The sequence below is a fragment of the Talpa europaea genome, assembly GCF_964194135.1.
Source record: "Talpa europaea genome assembly, chromosome: 15".
NCBI classification, from domain to species: Eukaryota; Metazoa; Chordata; class Mammalia; order Eulipotyphla; family Talpidae; genus Talpa; species Talpa europaea.
Window position 1 is genome coordinate 70,158,757 of NC_140083.1, and position 20,053 is coordinate 70,178,809.

Sequence of the window (20,053 nt, forward strand, 5' to 3'; positions counted from 1 at the left end):
TCAAGGCCCTGGGGCTGGACAATGTAGAAAAGAAAAACTCATGAATGCCAGGTTAGAAGAAGCAGAGACTCTAGAGTTAAAATGAGCCAGAGTTGGGGGTTCAAATGAAGGAGCAATGTTTTCCTTCTACATAACAAAAAAAGCCAAGTGAGTGAGGGTCTCCTGGCCTAGTCCAAGGACAGCAGAGCCTGGCTTGTGGGACATAAGTAACAGTGCTTCCCTGCCCGCAGCCTGGACGCCCGATTCAGGAACATGGCTGTTGGGCTGGGGGCACTGGTAGGGTTGATGTGGACATCCCTACACTGGGTGCTGGACTCTAAGGTGGGCAGGCCTAACCCAGATCCCCTGGGGTCTTATCTTTACCCTCTGCCTAATCCATGCAGGCACAATCAGACCTGTAGAGCATGGCAGACTGAGGCCACTGGCTTCCTTTGGGAATTGAAAGTGTTAACCTGAAAACCCCAAAGCTGGCAGGTAGTTCTAAGTCTTAATCAGCACTTGGCCACACACCTTCTCCTCGGCCCTGCCTTCATCTCGGAGCTGCTGTTGCTGACAGCACCTGGAACTGAGAGAGGCAGTGTCCTTCACCGTCCTTTCTGCTCTAGATTGTGCTTATCAAAGAATTAACCTCAAGTCATCTTATCTCCCCTGTTGATAAAGTTACTCACCTACCACTTTGCCAGAAAAACTCCTCAACAGGCCTCCATGAGAAAGAATAAAAGCAACCCGTGCCAAAGAATAAGCTATAGAAAAAGGTGGAAAGTGAAACTTTGCACAGAAGCATCTCCTGGGTAGGAGCTGGGTTTCTGTGGGGAGGAGGCCACATTGGGGTAACGACAGGCACCCAATGCTAACTTCTAACGGCCAGGCCTCTCTCTTCTGTAGTTCACGGATCCTGTGCCTGTTGGTAGAAGTCCTGTCATTTCTCCTACCTGTAACTACAGGTGGCAAAAGGGACAGTGGGTTAGAGAACTGGAACCAGAGGGGGACCTGCTTTAGGTCTTACCCAGGTCTAAGGACAAGGCTATACACAGGAGAGGCGGAAGGTTCAAGGATCCCAGAGGGTAGGGCGGGGTAAGGGCAGGGCTGGGAGCATTGTGTTCACAAAAATCAGAGGAAGAGGCGTGCTGCCTCTGCTGACGGAGTTACTGACTTAATTGGCCCGAGGCGATGCTGTGTAAGCCATCGGCTGCCCCATTTTCTGTTCTGCTGCTGGAGACACTGCTGCAGTTGGCTGGGGCCACAGGCCGTGGAGGTGTGTGATGGGCGGCACCTAATCCTGGCTCCCAGGAGACTCCTGTGTTGGTGTGGCATTGAGGGGCTCCACAGCCAGCTGAATAGAGCAGAAATGAAATGGGGACCTGCTACAACCACAGAGACTGTAACCTCTGGAAGCATGGGCTCCAAGCCAATTATTAAGGGACTCCATAAAACAAGAAAACAGGGGCCTGGGAGGCCAAGAAGTGGATGGTTCCATTCCGGGTTCATTAACTGACGCGTGGCAAGGATGTTGGCCACGTACCTGCCATGGCTGCCGTCACCCGTTCTTGCCCATCCAGTCAGGCAACCCGTTTTATATCGGGGTTGCCCTGTAACAACAGGACCCCAGAGGATGGGCTGCAGGCGCTCCACTGAACAATGCCCAGATTGCAGGACTCCTGAAAGAGGGCAGTGACCTGCCTATGATCACCCACCTGTCTCGTGTGGAGAGAAGAAGCCCCGTGGTTCTGCTCCCAGCCTGCTATGCCACCTCACCCCATGTCTAGTTAAAGCCAAAGGGAGGGGTGCTGGTTTTGCTGGGAAAATCTCCTCTATCTCTGGGCCAGAAATGGCCCATGCATTCTAGAGCTCAGGGAGAAAAAGGATAGTTTCTCCCCACTGTTTTTTTTTTTTTTTTTTTTAATTTCTTCATGCCCATTCATTTTTTTGTAGGAGATGGGTGATGGCCTAACTTGAGGCCATTCTACAAAATACCTGCTCAGTACTTTTCAAAGCATCAAGGTCATGAGCAACGAGCAAAAAGACAAAACATGGTCACAGACCAGAGCGATGAAGCAGACAGACACCACGCGTCCTGTGGTGTGGATGGGATCCAGGGCATTGCTGGAACAAGGAGCAAAGCCCAGATCATCCAGTTAGTTCACAGCAATGTACCCACACTGGTGTCTTGGCGAGGGATGTAAGACGGTAACCTAAGACTTTAACAACAGCAGAACCAGAGAGGAGTAGAGATAAATCTCTATGCAATTACGATCTTTGCCATTTTTTATAGATCCAAATCCACTCTAAAATGGAATGTGTTTATATAGAAAAAAAGAGAATGTGGATTCAGAGTCCAAAGCTCCCTGTTTGCATCAAGAACCTGCTCCATGAATCAACCGGTTTCGGGCCTCTGCACTCTGTCTCTGCCACTGTTTCATCTTTGGCCCCCACACCCACACCAGGGTGTCTTTCCGCCCGAAAACCCAACAAAAAGGACCCTTTCTTCCTTCAACTTCACCACCCCTTCTGGGTGTTCTGTGCTTTAACCCCTGCACTGGGTGCTTCCTCACCCCCAAGTCCTCATGGAGTAAGCCACCAGTCCCTCACCCCCCGGACTCTCCCAGTTGGCCTCCTAGCTTATGGGCCACTGCAGACGGCCCAGGTGGGTGGTCGAGAGCTTTTCTGCTTGTGTTGTTCGCTCAGCAGCATGAGCCCACGAAACCTGGCCTCCTCATTTGCTCCTTAGTTGCTTAAAGTTTCCCCAATAAGTGCGTGCACTCCCACCTCTGCCCATGCAGGGCCCCCTCCTGGGACGCCATCCTGGCCACCTGGGCTGCAGCTTCCACACCAGGAGCCCCTTAGTCTCCTCAGGGAAATGCCACCCAGGAGCTCTGCATTTGGCTTCTTTCCTCCTGCATCCAGACCCTCTGCCCTGCCTGATGCGTCTCTGGGTCTCGCTGGAGCACAGGCCCCTTAAGGGCCAGGCTCTGTCTCCAGCAGGTCAGAAGCTGCCCCACCCAGACCCTGGACAGAAGAATCGCTGGCAAATACGTAATCATATTTGCCATCAGGCCCATGAAGGAAAACCTCTGAAACCCACGGAGTTTCCTTCGCCCTCTCCTGGAGCAGCCTCTTGCCCACGCGGCTTTCATCAGATGCATCTTCTAGTGTCTCTCAAGAGTGAGAAACTACAAAGTGCAATGACTTGCCTACTGCAACTGCTAGAAACACCCACCAGGGTAAGAGATGAATGTCAGAGTGAGATTTAAGGGCAGATCCACAGGAATCCTTTTGAAATGAGTTAATGACAAGCCCATGCACTGCGGAGTCACCCCCCAAAGTCCAGCCAGGCAGGCCATTTCAGGATGAGCACACAGGTAAGCTAGGCACCCGGGCTGATGCTGGCTTCAGGGGACTTGAAACCCCAGCATTGTCCTGAGCTCAGGCACCCAGGGAACAATCTCCTGGTCATCTCCCTCTCAAAGGCACCACTCACTAAAAACACCCACACTAAGATCAGGATTTGAGTGAGTCACACCGTAAATCTTGCTGCAGGGGCAGACTGAGACTCTTACCTGAAAGCACATACCTGGAGAAAAAGGAAACATCTCCATTTCCAAAGAATTGAAAACAAATCAAAGTGAAATGCTGCTCAGGGGCACCTGGCTGCTCTGGACCTGATGCCAAGTTTGCAAAACTGGTTCCAGTTAGAACCTGAGGAGGCATTTTCATAAAGCGGCCCCACGGGTGGAAACACTTGAAGGAAGCTTGCAGAAAGATGAGAGGTGGCGAGAAGGAAAGGGCAGCTGGGTGCCTGAGGAGGTTTCAGAGTATGTGTGAGGAAGTGTGAGTGCATGTGAACGTGAGGAGTGCGTATGTGTGTGTCCGTGTGCGCGCATACACACATGCATGGGGCCGTACCCCACCCCTCAGGTAGAAAGAACCATGTTCCCCTGTGAGACAAATCCTACTTCAAAGAAAAACCCTCATGACAAACACACTGGATGGTCTGGGCTAGGCCCCCTCTTGCTTCAAGTTCCTCTTTCTTCTGTAATTTGACCTGGGTGGTCCTGGGTTGTTTAAAAGGACAAAATATTCATTTTGCTTTCTCTTCCCAGCTGTCTTGCAGGGGGGGTCCAGAAAGTGGAAAGGGGATTCAGAGCCCAGCCTTCGGAGGCCACGCCTGACACTTTGGGAGGGGGCGGCAGGGGTGAGATGGGGTTGGGAAGAAGGAGGCGCTTTCTTTCCTGCTTGCTGCTGTTCTCTGGAAAAGCTCTCTGGTTACCTCAGTGAGCCTGTGATCAGTGAGATTCGGCAGCATTTTTCAGTAAAATGCAGGTGGCTTAATAGACATCAGGGCGAGTAAGGAGGCCACACAGGCCAGGTCTACACAGACTGGATGTGAGAATCACCAGGGGAATTCCCAACAGGCGCCCATGGGCGCTCCACCCCAGGGGATTCCGAGGATGCCAGGGGATTCTACCACGCTCCTCTGCAGAGGACAGGGGGCTAGTGGCAGGGCGCGGCCTGGGGGCCTCATTCAGGGCTGCCACCCGGGAGTTGTCTCACTGCCAACACTTTCCTTACCTCCTCTGAACCTTAGCGTTCTCGTTTGTAAAACCGGATAGTGTGAGACCTGTCCCGCTCTGACCAGGCTGAAGGGCGCACAGAGTGAGGCGACGTCTGTGAAACACGCTGGAAACCGCACGCTAGTGCCAGCCAGATGCCGAGGGGACCAGGCGATAACACCAGAATAATAATAACCCCGAGAAAGACACCAGACGACAGTGGGGCGATTCAGGGCCCTCGCAGACGTTAGCTGCGTGTCCTCCTATGATCGGAGGTGGCCGGGCGGGAGCGGGCAATTTAGGACACTGGGGTTCTGTGTTCTGTGAGTCTGTGTGTGCTGTGTGGACACACTTACCTCCTTCACACTCATACGCTGCCTCCCAGAGTCCCGCTAGGGTCAGATGGGACCGCTGAAGGGAGGGAGGGATGTAGGCTGAGGCTGCAGGGAGGCAGCAGCTGAGATGGGTCCTGGGGTCCTCAGTGCTTTGGTGGGCAAATCACCGCACAAAGGAGTTATTAAGGGAGCAGATAACAGGGAGGGGCTCTTACCCTTCTATTTTCTCCTTCAGTATGATCTGTATCAGCTTTCAAGTTGCTTGTTTTAAAATGAACAGATGTGGAACACCTTAAGGCAGAGTTGCCTTGCCACCCAGGAAATCAATGACAGAACAAATACCGAGGATGTGAATTTCCCCTACCAGCTTCCCCGGGCCCCAAATACCAGACCCGCTTTAAGAAAGCTCCGAAATGCAGATAAGGGCCTCTGTGTTCACACAGGCTTCGACATTTAAAAACAAGTCAGGCCACCCAGACCTGTGGGCTCTGGGCCTCTCCCATCTCTATGGCAACCCTGGCTCACCACCGAAGGGCCGGTCCTGCCAGCAAGAGGAAACAGGAGCCCAATCCGTGTAGCCTCTTCTAACCACTCCCTGTATCCTCCCCCCCAACTCCATATGAAGACTGCCGTTGTGTGTTTGGAAAGGCACAGCCACTAGGGCGGGATTAGAGGTCTCAGTCCGACCACACAGCAAAACAACAAAAAACAAACTCTACTCTAATCAGCAGGAAAAATCACCACGACTTGCTTTCATTAAGGCTCACTAGTAAACTATTAGTTCACGTCAGAACTGAAACATCAACAAGGGCAGATTGCTGGCTTTGGTTTCACTAGGTGAGCTGGAAAGCCCCAGAGGTCACAGTGCTGGCGAGGAAGGCCCCCTTGTGAGGGTGATCATCCTGGAGAGAGGTTGGTCAGGCTGCCAGGGCCATCTTGTCCTCTGCTCGTGGGGCTTCTTCTGAGCTCCCCACCCTAGGACAGGGCTTAGATTTACAGAGCTCGTACCTAGAAGACACCGGTAACCTTTTTCTAGGGCAGTGCTTCTCAATGTGTGGTCCCCAGATCAGCTACAGTAGCAGCCACCTGGAAATTGGCAGACATGTAAATGCCTTAGCCCGATCCAATTAGGAACTCCAGTGTGGAGCAACTAGCAATCAGCCCCTTCTTTGCCCCCATTCCCAAGATTCAGATGCTCCATCTGAGAACCACTGCTCTGCATTTAAGATTTAAGTTGTTTCCTGGGAGGACAGGAAAAAGCTTCCTCTGTTTTTTTTGTTTTGTTTTGTTTTGTTTATTGAGGTAATGATGCTTTACAATGTTGTTTAAGGTATACAGGTTCATATCTCTACAAATGTATGTTATCACACCACACCCACCACCAAATATCCTTTACCACCAAAAATCCTTCACCACCTTGGGGGTTCTGAACCCATGGAACAGCTTTCTAAATGCTAGTACTGAAGAATATGAGGCTATGGAGTGGGGTGGGAGCTTTCTTCTTCATGCGTGTTGGCGAGAGCTCACTGGCTCTTCCCAGTGGGAGCAGAATTTCAGAAATCCATTTTGCACTCCGATCTGGAGACAGTGGGCTCCAGTGCCCTGCCTGGCACTGCCAAGTCATGGGGACCAGGGCTAGCGACCATGCTGAGATGCGCAAGGTGACAGTTAAGGGGGGGATGCTGACAGTAAGAGGGAAGGAAGCAAGAGGTAAGAAAGACGAGATACTGGCTGGACAACTCCACCTTGAACCCACTGAGCCAACAAAGTCACACTCAAAGGTTCAAGTTGGAACTTGCACTGGCTTCCAAATGGGCACCAGCACACAGACTCCACCCCTGGGAACCTGCTCTCTAGAAGCCATAACCACTTGGTGGGCTTCCAGGGGCTCCCAGCCTCTGCAGCAGGGGACTCCAGGCAAAAGCCTGTCCCCCTGACATCCACAGTATTTTTTATGCATGAGTGGACTCTTTCTCAAACCACTGTAAGTTCTAAAAACCATTTTTTTTTTTTTTTTTTTTTTAACGAGTGCATGCAGAGGCTGGTAGTCAGTGACACAGTTTATCAAGCTTTCCCTGTGACTCGTGCCAGGTTTTTCTGTCCACTTTAGCTCCTGCAGAGGCCGGGGAAAGGAAAATAAGGGGCATCACAATAGCAATTAATATCTATGAGTACCCACATGCTTCCTGCTTGGTTAATGGACACCATCTCATTTAATCCTCTCACCACCCTTATCTTACAGATCAAACAGCCTCTGAGAGTTCAAAAAACTCGCCGAGAAAGACACAGCTAACAGATCCATGTAGACAACTCAAAGGTACACTTACCCCAAAACACCAGACCCTCTCTCTGCTCAGCTGGTGAGTGACAAGCAGGGGAAGCCTGGGAACCCCTAAGAACTTTTTTTTATTTTATTTATACAAGAACCAGGGTACAGGCCAGAAGTTCGGGAGGGTGAGAGGATTCACCAGAGGTAGAGTGGGGAACAGAACAGGCAGACTGACTGAAATACACTGCTGAGGGGAGCAGCGGGCAAGACAGGAGAGGTCTGCTCACCATGTGGGTTGCTCCGAGGCTGGCCGGGATCGAACCGGCGCTGCAAAGGCTGCGGACAGCTTCACAGCGCTGTGCTCAATCACCTGCGCCACCAGGGAGGCCCACCCCTAAGAACTTCCGACACAGCACATATGGTCTGGACATGTGGAATTTCCCAAAATGCTCTGACTAAAGCTTTACCTGCCTGATAAGGCTCAGTGGATTCAGACTCAGGGCATCCGCCCCAGCCTGGATAAAGGCCAAGAGAGCAGGAGGGCACTGCCCACTAGCTTCTCCTTCCCTCTTCCCTCTGTGGAGGCTGGGAAAGGTGATGTCTCAACCCACCATCACTGGGTCCTGGGAAAATGCACCTTGCTTTCCTCTTCTTTCTGTCCACATAGAAGCTGCGACAGCTTCGGCTCAGTCTTTCTTCGGGACCTGGTGTCAAGAAAGTTCTAGGCAAAAAGAATCCATCCCCTTTGTAGGAGAGGTGCTGGGGCGACCTCTGAGTTTGGAGAGGACTGGTATTCCCTTGGTTCCTATTGTTAAATTCCCAGTGAGGTCCCACAAGTGTGCCTCTGCCGTCTGCTTTTCCTTCCAGGCCATTTCCAGAAAAATGCAAAACTGGTACCTCTCCTCACCCACCTTTCCCAAACCGGTGATATCTCTGGAAAGACAAGTATCTCATTCATCTCTTGAAAGGATGAAGCCTCATGGTATAACTTCAGTTTTGAGTAACTCTGTGTGATGTGGCTCACACAGCTGAAGCAAGCAGAGGAGATGAGTGTGATGGTTCAGGACCACCTCAAGCTCTGAATATCCTGAAGGAAAGGAGTAGTAGCAAGAGTAACTATACCCACATCTCCAAAAGCTTCCATCTGAGCTCTTGCTAGGAACTAGGCACCCCAAAAACAGCTTTATGGGAAATACCCTCTCCTGGCAAACCTAAGACTCTAGTTGTATCATTGCTGTCACTGACAGGTAAGGAAAGTGAGTCGATGTCACCAATGTGTGAATTTTACTCCTCAACCTGCATTTCTAACAAGTCACTTTCCCCTCTTGCACCATTACTCAGGCTTCTCAGGGGCTCTATGCATTGTTCTTTTACAGAATCAGGGCCTCAGGGGGCAAGCTGGCAGTAACTATCAAAAACTCAACCCTCCCAGAAAATCCAGGTCCCTGGCAAGACCGACTTCTGCCTCTTGTGTCAATTTAGTGCCCTAAACACCGAGATTATGGTACCTACCTCACCACCCACATAATTTAACATAGAAACCCCCCTCAAAACTGTGGAGAAAGTTCAAAGAAGTGCTTACTTTCCCCACGATTCCTGGGGCTTATTGGTGTTGTTGGTACCCTCAGCACATGCACAGCCTGCCTGTGGGCCCATGGCCTCCCTTTTTTGGGGCATTCTACTGCACTCTGGGTAGAGGGGTGAGGGTGGCTCAACATAAGTGGGTGCATCTGCCTGCCAGGACTGGCTCTTGGGCAATTGCATTTGAATATTCAAGCCTGGTCACAGGCTGGGGTGGGGCTCAGAGGAAACATTGCTGTAAGAGTAGCAGTGAGAGATTTCCCAGGGAGACCAGAAGAATGGGCCAGTTGCCCCCCTCTTGGGGATGTTGTCTTCTGAGTTTAAGACTGCTGGCGGGACTGCCTTGTACCCTCCCAGGTAGTTGTGGTGATCACAGGTTGAGGAAAGAGGTTCAGAGAGGTAGCGTAACCAGCTCAGCATCACAGAGCAGGGATGGAGGAAGTCAGTTCTCCCGCCACTAAGGAGGCACTGTGCTGGGGTCAGTTACTGGCTGACCCCAGTAACTGAGGTCAAGAAACAAGAGCCAAGGTTCCCCAACTGCTGTGCCGGACCTCTCACCTGCCCTCTCCCACTGCCAGGACCCTGCCTTCATTTTAGGGCTCTTAAATATTAGAGAGCAAACACTCAAACATTTGCTCTGTCCCACACCTACCCGTCTCGTCCCTGGTGGAAGGGAGAAAGCTTGGTTCTCCCTCGGGGGTGGCAGAGGAAGAAGGGCCTTGCAAACTTTTTCTCAGCACACGTTGGTGGAAATTGGGCAGCTACGTGATCTGAACAAGTTCAAGAGTTGAGAAGGCCTCCCTTCCAAGGACAAAGTCAGCATCATTTCAAAAGCAGGGCCCTTACTGCCTGAGCGAGGAGAAAAATTTCAGCTAATATGATGTGCTGGTGAGAAGTAGTTTGGGGCTAAGGGAATGGGAGCAGGAAGGGCCTCTGGCTAGAGGAACCTCTTTCCAAACAAGCAATCTCATTTCAAATTTCCATCGCCTGGTTGCCAGACCTGTAGCATACACCAGCCCGCCCATAAATCTGTTTTTCTGCTGAAAGCAAGCATTCTGATCTTAACCAAAATCATCTGATGTAGGGGATTGTTTGGGGATGTTTTGCTTTGAATTCCAGAACACCGCCCATTTGTTTTCCATTCTGTCTGCCTCACTCAGACGTATGGCCATTCCACACACACCCTCTTGCTTATACACGGTAGCCATGGGGACCAGCTAGCCCTCATTCCACCAGGGGCAATGGATCCTGAGTGGGGGGAGATGTCTCCCTTACCTCTGCCTTTCAATCTTGGGTGTTGGCAAAGACACACACAGCAAACTCTCAGCTAACCAAGCCTCCTCTCCCATCATGGACATTCTGAACACCATGCCAGCCAAAGGAACAAGAGCCAAGGTTCCCCGCTGCTGTGTCGGACCTTGCACCTGCCTTCTCCCTCTGCCAGGACCCTGCCTTCATTTCTTTTAGGGCCCTTACTTATTAAAAAGCAAACACTCAAACCTTTGCTCTGTCCCACACCTACCGGAAGCACTTGATCTAAATCACTTAATTTTCACAGTAGACACATCAGGTATGTAACATTAACTACCATTTTTGTAGAGTAGAAAACCTGTGGGTTTTGGAAGTGAAGGAGGTGTCGCCCAAATTCTTTTTTTTTTTTTTAAAGAATTATTCCTTTATTATAAGATTATTATTTATTTTGCGTAGAAGAACTAGGGTGTAGACCAGTGGTGTGGGGAGAAGTGTGGGAAGATTCACTAGAGGCAGAATGGGAAACAGAACAGGCAGACTGACTGAAATACACTGCTGAGGCGAGACAGGAGAAGTTTGCTGTGCCATGTGGGTCAGCTTCCTGGTTGAACTTAGACCATCACGGTGGTAGCACTGAGACTTAACCCCTTGGCCACCAGGGAGGCCCTGTCACCCAAATTCTTGACCCTTCTGTGAAACTGTCCTGTGATCCTTCAGAGTCAGGATTGTTCAATTTTATTCTTTGTTCCTCCTAGTAATATCTGATCTCATTTCAAAAGTGGCATCTTTTTTTTTTTTTTTAAGATTTATTTATTTTATACAAGAACCAGGGTACAGGCCAGATGTGTGGGAGGGTGAGAGGATTCACCAGAGACAGAGCGGGGAGCAGAACAGGTAGACTGATGAAATACACTACTGAGGGGAGCAGCGGGCGCAACATGAGAGGTCTGCTGCACCATCTGGGATTCTCGCCAGCTGGCTGGGATCGAACTCACACTGCAGAGGCTGCGAACAGCTTCACAGCATGGTGCTCAACCACCTGAGCCATCAGTGAGGGCCCCAAAATGGCATCTTCTATTTGTAAAGGTCCCATGAAAACCATGTGTAAGAGCAAAAGGCCCTACCTCCTCTCACCTGACCTGGAGCTGCCCCCTGGCTTGGCAGCGCCACCTGGCCTGGTATCTCTATGAAGGAATGGCCCAACAGACAAGGTCCAGAGCAAAGGCTTGCACTTCTCTGTTTGGCCTCCAGCCTAGACCTTCAGCCACACCCTTGCTGCACTGCCCAGAAAATCAGCGTGCACACAGCACTGTGCTGGGAAACAGATTCTCCAGAGTCACTTGACCCGTATTCTTCACATACTGGCCTCGTGACTGCTGCAGATCTGGCAAGCACGGTCACTCGTAGATGCCCACTGGCCACTGGCCTTGTATGGTCCCTAGAGATATGGTCCCAAGGTAGGACTCGGAGCCTCTGCCCTTCCCCACAGCACTCTCCTGCTGGGAGAAAGAGCCTGGCACCGCCTGCAACAGGAGGATACAGCCAGTTTCCTATACTAATGGCCTGGTCCCAGCACTGGAAGAGAATCTAATTTCCAGTTGAAACGTGTTTTCTAAGTCTCCTAAGGGTTATCAGACTTAGGGAGTCAGGGCTGCTTGGCTGTAGGGGATTGGGGCCGGGGGAAGAAACAGAGTATGGGGATATTTTCTAAGGCTTGCAGAAAGGACATGTTAAAGGGTTTGTGCACAATCCTAACAGATTTAAATCCACAGCCCCACATCATAACATGGGCAGTGTCTGCATCACACTGAGTGAGCAGGGGGAGTCTTTGTGGGAAGGGTTTCCTGATCTGGAGTTGGCATTCTGCCTCAGGAGCAGTGCTGCCAAGGGGTGAGGGTGGCATGGAAGTGAGGCGTGCATACAAACCGATACACAGCAATGCGCACCTAGAAGGAAGGAGGTGATTGCTATTCAAACCTGTAAATGACTATGTCTTAGTCTGATGGGATACAATACCATAGATTGGGTGGCTTATAAACGACAAAATTTTATTTTTCACGGTTCTGAAGGTGAGGATGCCCAAGATCAAGGTGCCAGCAGATTTGTTGTCTGATGAGCACTGGGTTCTGAGAAGCTGGCCTCTCCCTACTATCTTGCATGACAGATGGGGGCTGGGGTCTCTTTTGAGAGGGCACAAATCCCACTTGGAAGGCCTCCAACCTCATGACCTAATTATTTCTCAAAGGCCCCGTGTCTCTAAATACCATGGCTCTGGATTTTAGGGTTTAACATATGAAGTTTGGGGAGATGCAAACATCAGTCTACAGCAAACGATCTTTGGAGAGGCAATGGGCATGATTTTGCTATTAAGGCTCAATACATAGATTCCAGCATTTAGCATTCGTTGGATTTAATCAACGGAGGTTTAAAGATAATATAGGTTTAAAGCTAAAATTCTCTAACAAATCTGTTTTCAATTCAATAAAACTGTGTGATTTACTTTATAGTACCCAAGGCCCCCATGGACGATTTACTCCGTGGCCCTCGGTTGTGTCGTTTCTGCACACGGACACAGCTCACACCAGGAGTGTGGAGACACAGGGCTGCCTGAGGGGGGGCCTGGAAGAAGTTGTGTCTAACCAGGCCTGGGAGGTATTCCCTGGGGCCCTGATTTTGAAGAGTGACTTTCCTTACCGAGCCAGCAAGAACCACCATTTCTGTTCTGAAGCACAATGCTTGGCAAGAGGAATGAATAAAAAGGACCATCAGGAGCCAAATTTTGATTTTTCTCTAAAAGTAGTTGCTAAACCTCTCTCACCCAGAGATCTCTCTGCAATCGAATGACCCCAGGCCATCTCCATGTCAGAGGGCATCCCCCCGCCCCCACTACTGAGCCAGACTGTGTATGGACATCTCCTGAGGAGGCCAAGTTCCCAATGACATTTCTCACTTTCCAGGCTCCTCAACAAAGTGAAGCACCCAGATTATGGGAAAACTAACCCAAGAAGCAAAATTTGGCTGGAAGCTCATAAAGTTGGATTCTTCATTGGCCTAGAAATACGTACCACTCATTAAATTAAGAGAGTCCAAGCCACTCCTTGGGCGATGATTAAGCTAAGAGTCAGAGCAAAGATGGGTGGGGAGGCCCAGGCTGCCCTTGATCATAACTGGGTGAACTTAGGGTTCTCTAATGCAGTTCTCCCCCATGCAGTTCCCAGGGAGCAGCGAGGCAACTTGGGATTCAGGACAGAGCAAGGGTTGCCTGGAATTCAAGGGAGAAAAAACCCAATACGGATGTTCATAACCTGAGATTCATGGGCCTCCAGGAAAAACCAAAAAAAAAAAAAAAAAAAAAAAAAAGCCACGCTGTTTTTCTAGAGGCAGGTCCCATGATTTCATGGGATTCCCTAAACAGACTAAGATCCACCAGTCAAACATGACAGCATAGAGTATTAAAAATTATTCACAACTCAGGGTTTTTTTCTGGAGGTGGGGATCACTAGATGGATGTAATTACTATAAAATTATCTCATTGAGGACAGGACGCCGTGCCCACAGCTGCATGCCATCACTTGATGGAAAATGAAAATGGCCCTGGACCAGCATTACTTTTTCCACTGAATGAAACAGGCAAGGGATCTGCAGTTGGATTTCAAAAACAGAAAGTCAAAAAAATGGATCATTAAGTTAGCCCTTTTGGTCTCCTGAATTCCCTCAGTGGCAAAGGAGAGCTCTGGGTACGTGAGAATACGGGTCCCACAGGCTCTTACCCAGATTTTCAAACCCCAGAACATGAAGTCATTGCTTTTCTGTAAGAGGTAATGACTGTTTCTCTAAGGCTGCAGAGTCCCACTGACCCCGACCTGGGTGACAGGAGTGCAGAATATCGGCGCAGCTTCCACAGGCTTCTCTACTCTCTCCTTCCAACCTGAGGAGGAAACAGGACCTCAGAAACTACGGGAGCCTGTGACCTCAGGTTGCTCACCCTCACGGCCAGACACACCCTGGAAAAAACTGGCCAGGTCTTAGTCTTTAGAAGAAAAGGAGCCTTGGTAAAGTCCAAGGCGTATTATTAAGTTCCCAACTGAGCCACCAACTCCCAAAGCCAGGCCTCCTCATAAAATGGAACCAAAGAGAAAAACAGACAAGTCACACAGGGACACAGCCCTGTGTGTACAAGGGAAGACTCACATCCAACACAAAAGGTGTGAGAACAGTGATTTGTGAGGCCCGAAGCTGCCCGAGGCTCCCTGAGCAGGACGTTCTGGAGAGGAAGGCCTTCCATGGGGCTGCTTATCAAGCAGTTCCAAATCTGGGACTTAACCAGCAGCCTTTGAGTACAAAGAATAGGGTCTGGCATGGTGCCGTGGGCCACTCCTAAAGAAAGGAGCGGAGAATGTGTGTGGAGAGGAAACCCTCTGGCCCCTTGAATCAGGAGTTAGATCTTTGTTGTTGAAAATCCATAAAGATTTTCTGGGCAGGGAGAAGTCCTGTCCCCTTAGCAGATGCAGGCACCTGGCCTCACCTCTCTCCAAACCTGTCAGCCTCAGTACAAACGCAGCTGGCTGTGCCAGAGCCAAGCTGTCTGGGTGCCAAAGGTGGGAAGCCATTTCACGCAGGCGTCTCAGCCTCCTGCTCAGCCCAAAGGGGAAGTCAAGCTGGGTCTGGGCGAAGGGCAAGCAGGATGTGAGGGGTTTTGCCATCGTTTCCCCCCAAACCCATACTCTGCCCAGACCTGGACTCTTATGTCTCAAGTCTTCTCGACTGGGCGGTTTTCTTTCTAGAAGTGCTGCCCTGCAGTCAAATGTGCAGCCATACATGAAATGGAGTCGGAGAACCAGGCTGTAGCCGTGCAGCAGCAGAAGGAACAGATAGAAGGGAGGGCAGTGTGTGGGTTCTCAGTGTACCCAGCACATCTCTGATTTAAACTTCTACACGTAGAAATTGCTCCCACCCACCCCACCATTTCAATCTACTCTGAAGGAATGACTAACAACAGCTACAGCTGGAAGGGCTTCTAGTACTGGGTGGCACTCTCACTGAACCTCCCAGCAACCTCAGAGGAAATGAGACCCTGGATGGTGCTCTGACCACCAGGCTGTCCTACCACAAATGGCTGAAGGCAATGAAAACTGCTCCAGGAGGGCATCCCCTGGTGGCTCAGTGGTTGAGCACTGAGCTGTGAAGCTGCCCGCGTCCCCGGTCGCCAGTGAGGGTCCCACATGGCACACAGACCTCTCCTGCCACGCCCACTGCTCCCCTCAGCAATGTATTTTGTTGGTCTGCCTGTTCTGTTCCCCGCCCTGGCTCTGGTGAATTCTCTCACCCTCGCGCACTTCTGATTGTACCCAGTGCTTGTATAAATAAATAAATAAATCTTTAAAAAAACAAAAAACCATAACTGCGCCAGGAGTCGGGCCCCAGAGGTAATGGTCAACGCAATCTCTGAGCACAAGCTGGGTGACCAGTGCGCTTTGAGTGGATGTGTGAAAATCCTATGTTTGCAGGTGGCAGGGAGGGACGGGTGCCATAGACTGGGTTTTAAGGTGGTTTGCTCTGGCACTGGTTTTATGGGAAACTGAGGTCTACAGCACTAACTCCACCTGCTAAATCACTGCTGGGGACAGGTCTCTGCTCATGTTCCCAAGAAGCCTCCCTTAGGTTCAGGTGACACCATTTCTTAGAAAATAAAGTCATGCTATTTTTTCCATCAGGGAGGGTGAGAGGCAATAAGCAAGGGGCAGAGGGAGGGAGGAACAGGGTCCTCTCAATGCAGGCCTAGGAACTGGGGGCTAGGATTAGGTGGTGAGGGACAGAGCGGGCCCTAGTCCTGGCTTTCCACTTGACAGCGCAAAAGTTACTGCAGTGACATCAGATGTCAGGGCTAAGATGTTGGTCCATTTTTTGCAGGGTGGAAGGCAGGAAGTGTGTGAAGGAAATGCAGAAACGACCGAAACAGAGCTTGTGAGACAGACTGACTGCTGGTTTGGCTGTGGGCATCAGAGGCCCTACTTGAGGAGCTCAGGCAGTATGGGCTTGGCTGTCACCCAGAGAGTCTGAAAGGGATGAGAGTGGTGGGCCAGGGCAGAGCATCCCAGCACCCCCATCACCCCTGTCACTGAGGTAAGCTGCTTCTCTCTGGATCCCTGCCAGACCATCCCCTGTTCACGAGGCACTAATGGTCCCTGGCCTCACAACACCTGCTTTTCATCAGATCCCAAATACCAAGTTTATAAATTCCCAGTCTGGAGAGAACATAGAGGTGACATCATAACAATCCAAGTGTTTCCCTTAAATTACAACTTCCCTTACAAAAGAAATTTTTGTGTCTTGTTCCCACCGTCTACCATTCCCACCCAACTGGGAATGGAAGCAGGTTGTGATGGCAAGTTACCAGATCGAAGTCAACGAAAACTGTCTTCAAACTTACTTCCAATACTACTGTGCCACGTGACCCTGGGTAAGTCACTGAACCTCATTGGGGACTAGCTTCCATCAGTAAAATGGAAGCTTCCTGCTCTGGCTCTATGATGGGGCGTGGAAAAGGAATTTGCAGGCTGCAAAACACTGCTCAAGTGGGCCATGATATTCCTTTATTCCATCATATTCTAGGGATGAGGGCTTCATCCCTATAGTGACCTTAATGCAGATGACTGACCAAGAATTAGTTCAGGAACATGTAGCTACTGCTTGCACCCTTCCCCAGCCCACTACCCACTACTTTCAACTATGTGTTGAAAGAAGTGATGATGGAGCGGGAGGACAACAGGATGAAGGGGTTGCAGTGTTGACTGTGTCTCTGTGATGTGATCCTGGGCAAATCATGGCCCCACCCTGGTTCTCAGCTTCTTCACTGCATATGAGAGGGCTTCTCAAGATGAGCTTGAAAGTCATCCCTAATTCCCAACTGGACATTCCCAGAGTGAGCTGTTTGTTTCAGATGACCTAGCTGCTCAGCAGCACCTGGCCAGGCAATAAGGATGGGGGTGGCAGGCTGGAGACAGTAAGAGATGGAGCAGATACTGGCGTGGCCCTGGGAATCTGCCATCAGGCCCCTGCAAGTGCCACTGGGCAGAGTGGGGACTGGAGGCACTCAGTGGTACCCCCGGCCCTAAACCCTGATGCCGCCCAGGCAGATGGTCGAGCTCTAACTAACAGACTGGCAAGGGGGAGGCTGTACTAGGGAGGAGAGAGGAAAACTCCCCAAAGGACAAGGGTGGGGTGGGGCTGACGCCTTCCCACATTCTTTTCTAGTGCCAGGGGTTGGTGAGAGGAGCAAGGCAGGGCTGGCTGGCTGGCTGGCTGGCGGGCGGGCTCACCAGATGGGAGCCCATGGTAGGAATACCCCTAAGGCAGCAAGGGAACACCAATGGGCTACCCTCACAGCGGGTGTGTTGGGTGTGGTCACTCTGGCAAGGGCAGGTCAGTCTCTGCTGGATGGGAAACTGCTTTTCACCACCCAAGGTTCTTGGGGACTCCAGTGGCTGGCTCCAGGGGAGAAAGAACATTTGTTACAATCCTCTCTGTGGAGCGCCCCTTTACTGTTCATCTCTCCTAAATGGACATCTCTCCTTTTCTCTCCAAACTCTTCCCTCTCAGAGGAGCAAATAATGTCTCAAACGGGACCCTGGAAGCAGATCACATAGGTTCCCTATTCTAGTCTCTGGGTGTGCCTTAACCCCCCCAAGGAAGGTGTGTGTGGGGGACATTCCCCTTTCCAGCGCCTCCCTCGGGCTTTCCAGCAGGAGCCCGGCGCGACGAGCCCGGCGTCCGCGCTAGGTGTCCCGGCCAGGTGAGTCTGCGGACGCGCCCAGGCGGGCTGGCTGCGGGGGTGGGGGCGCGGCCCGGCTCGGGGGCGGGGAGCGCGGAACTGGCACCGGATCTGGCGGACGTGGAGAAACCCCGGACTCACCCCACTAGAGGCGCCGACGGGCACCGGGCCCTCCCCTCCCCTCCCCAACTCCGAGTTCTCTCCAGTTCAGATACTCAAGGCCCTCGGGGGAATAAAAAAAAATCGAGACGAGCTAATCTTTCAGGTAGTTTCGAAGGAGCCTGGACTTTCTCACGGCGGCTCGGAATCACTCGGAGAAAATGGGGGCCCGAAAGTGCCCCCTGGAGGGTGGAAGGCGCCCCTGACCTCACAACCGGGGACCGGTCCTGGGCTCCAAGCTCCTGCCTGTGCAGGGCAAAAGCGCGAGAAACTCTGGGGTGCGCGCCCTCCCTGTGCGGGCAGAGCGCGCAGCCCCCCGCGCGGCCCCGGCCACTTGTGGGACCCCGCCCGGGCCCCCCGCATCCAGAGTTCCCAGAAAAGGCGCGCTCCGTGTCTGCCTTCCCCTCCTGCTCTCGGAGGGACTTGGGGTGGGCGCAGGCAGAACCCCCACCCCGCACCCCCGCGCAGGGAGACGCACCCTCCCGTCTCCACGCGCCAGCTCTTAGGGTCTCCCGCGCCCCCCAACCGGCTAGGCCAGGGAGGGGCCCCCACAACAGAGTGCCCGCCCCGCCCGGCCCGGGCCCCGCGGGGAGCCAGCAGGCGGCCGCAGGGCCTCTCCCGCCGCCCAGAGTCCCCCCGGCGCGCGGGGTCCAGCCGGCCCCGCACGGCCGGCCGCGGGTAGGGTCGCCGGGGCGAACAGGTGGCCCCAGGAGAGGAGCGCACGGCCGTCGCGCTCACTTACCCAGAAGATGAAGTTAAATCCAAAGAGCAGGTATTTGATGCACTTGGTGCCTCCCTTGACCGGCATGGTGTCAGCTAGACGGGTCTAGGCCGGGCGGCTGGGACCGGGGCGCGCGCGCTCGGGACGGGTGGGATCACACTCGGAACCGGGGTGCAGGCGGTGCACTGAGCGTCTCCGGCCGCACTTTTAAAAAACTGCCACTCCTTACGGCGCCCAGCAGGCTGCGGCGCGCATGTGCGCTGGCACGGCCCCCTCCCGCAGAGCCCGCCTCCCCCGGCACCTGCCCCGCCCAGGCCCCGCGCGCCGCGCCCCCCGGCCGGGGTTCCAGGGAAGGCGATCCCCGCTCGGCTGAGATAGGCCCCGGCTCAGCCCCGGCCAAGGCCCCCTTCCCGCCACCCTCGCGCTCCCCTCCCCACGGCCCTGGGTGGTTCTAGAACGCCACTCCCTGCTGATCTGCTTTGGAGTTACGAGGAGGCCTCGCCGTGGGGTTCTCGCCTGTCAAATCCTGAGCCTCGCGCCCGAGCCCACTACTTTGGAATGCCTTTTCGGGGTCGCCGGGGTCAAGTTCCGCTGTCCGAGGCCGGCCGCCTGCACACGGAGGGCTCTTCTGGCATTGACCTTGATTTGAAGGGACGCTGCTAGGCTTTATTTTGCCCTGGGGCGGCTCCTTGCAATCCTCGTCTTCTGGAGCACCCCGGGCGGGGAGATGGATGGGGCTTTTGGGGCTTGTGGAAATCCTTCTCAAAAACCCATCAAGGAGGGTCCCAGGGCCTAGGCTGGGCCGGGCTGGAGGGCTTTCGGCACGCGCGCTGCAGGTGCCCCGAGAGGGAGGGAGCGTGCAAGGGGCGCTCCCCACACCTTCCTCCTGCCCTTGGCCCCAGCTCACTGCAGCTCCCTCCGCAGGAGTGCCCGAGCCCGAGCGTATTTTCTCCTCCACGCAAAAACGTTCTGTACCTTCCCCGCATTCAGTGGCCTAAGTCGAAACTCCTCATCTTTCATCTGGTTCAGAACACTCTTTCTGCACTACCTGGCACCCCACCATCGCCATCCCTTGGCCCAGCTCTGCCTCGGTGGTGTGTGCCTGTGGCTGGTGCCCACCCACTCCCACCTTGCAGAGATTCTATGGGACTCAGGCATTCCTTTCCTATTTCTCACCGCGGCATGGGGAGATTCCCTCTTCCTGACTTCCCCAACCCCCCTTGTATTTCTTTCTAAGATGAAGTTTCCTTTAGTGTTTTTGTAGTTACAAAACAAAACATACTCAGGCAGGAACAACAGAAAAATAGCAACAAGCAAAAAGAACATGACTCAAAATGTCATCCTCCAGAGCAAGCCAGTGTTAGCTCCTTGTAGCTCTTATTTCGCAATGTTATCATTGTTAGACTTGTCTCATTG

At 52.5% G+C, this 20,053-nt stretch overlaps 1 protein-coding gene across 6 annotated transcripts in view; it reads right to left on the reverse strand.

Moving 5' to 3' along the window:
* The window catches only part of CD9 (CD9 molecule), a gene marked incomplete at its 3' end in the record, with an annotated part of 31,308 nt that extends 12,498 nt beyond the window's left edge, over positions 1–18,810 (reverse strand). For all 6 annotated transcript variants that reach the window (XM_084255388.1, XM_084255387.1, XM_084255386.1 and 3 more), the window contains exon 1: positions 18,659–18,810. In XM_084255388.1, the coding sequence (XP_084111514.1) occupies positions 18,659–18,724 (66 nt within the window). In that variant the 5' untranslated portion in view covers positions 18,725–18,810. The remainder of the gene's footprint in view (positions 1–18,658) is intronic.
* Positions 18,811–20,053: the final 1,243 nt, after the last annotated feature.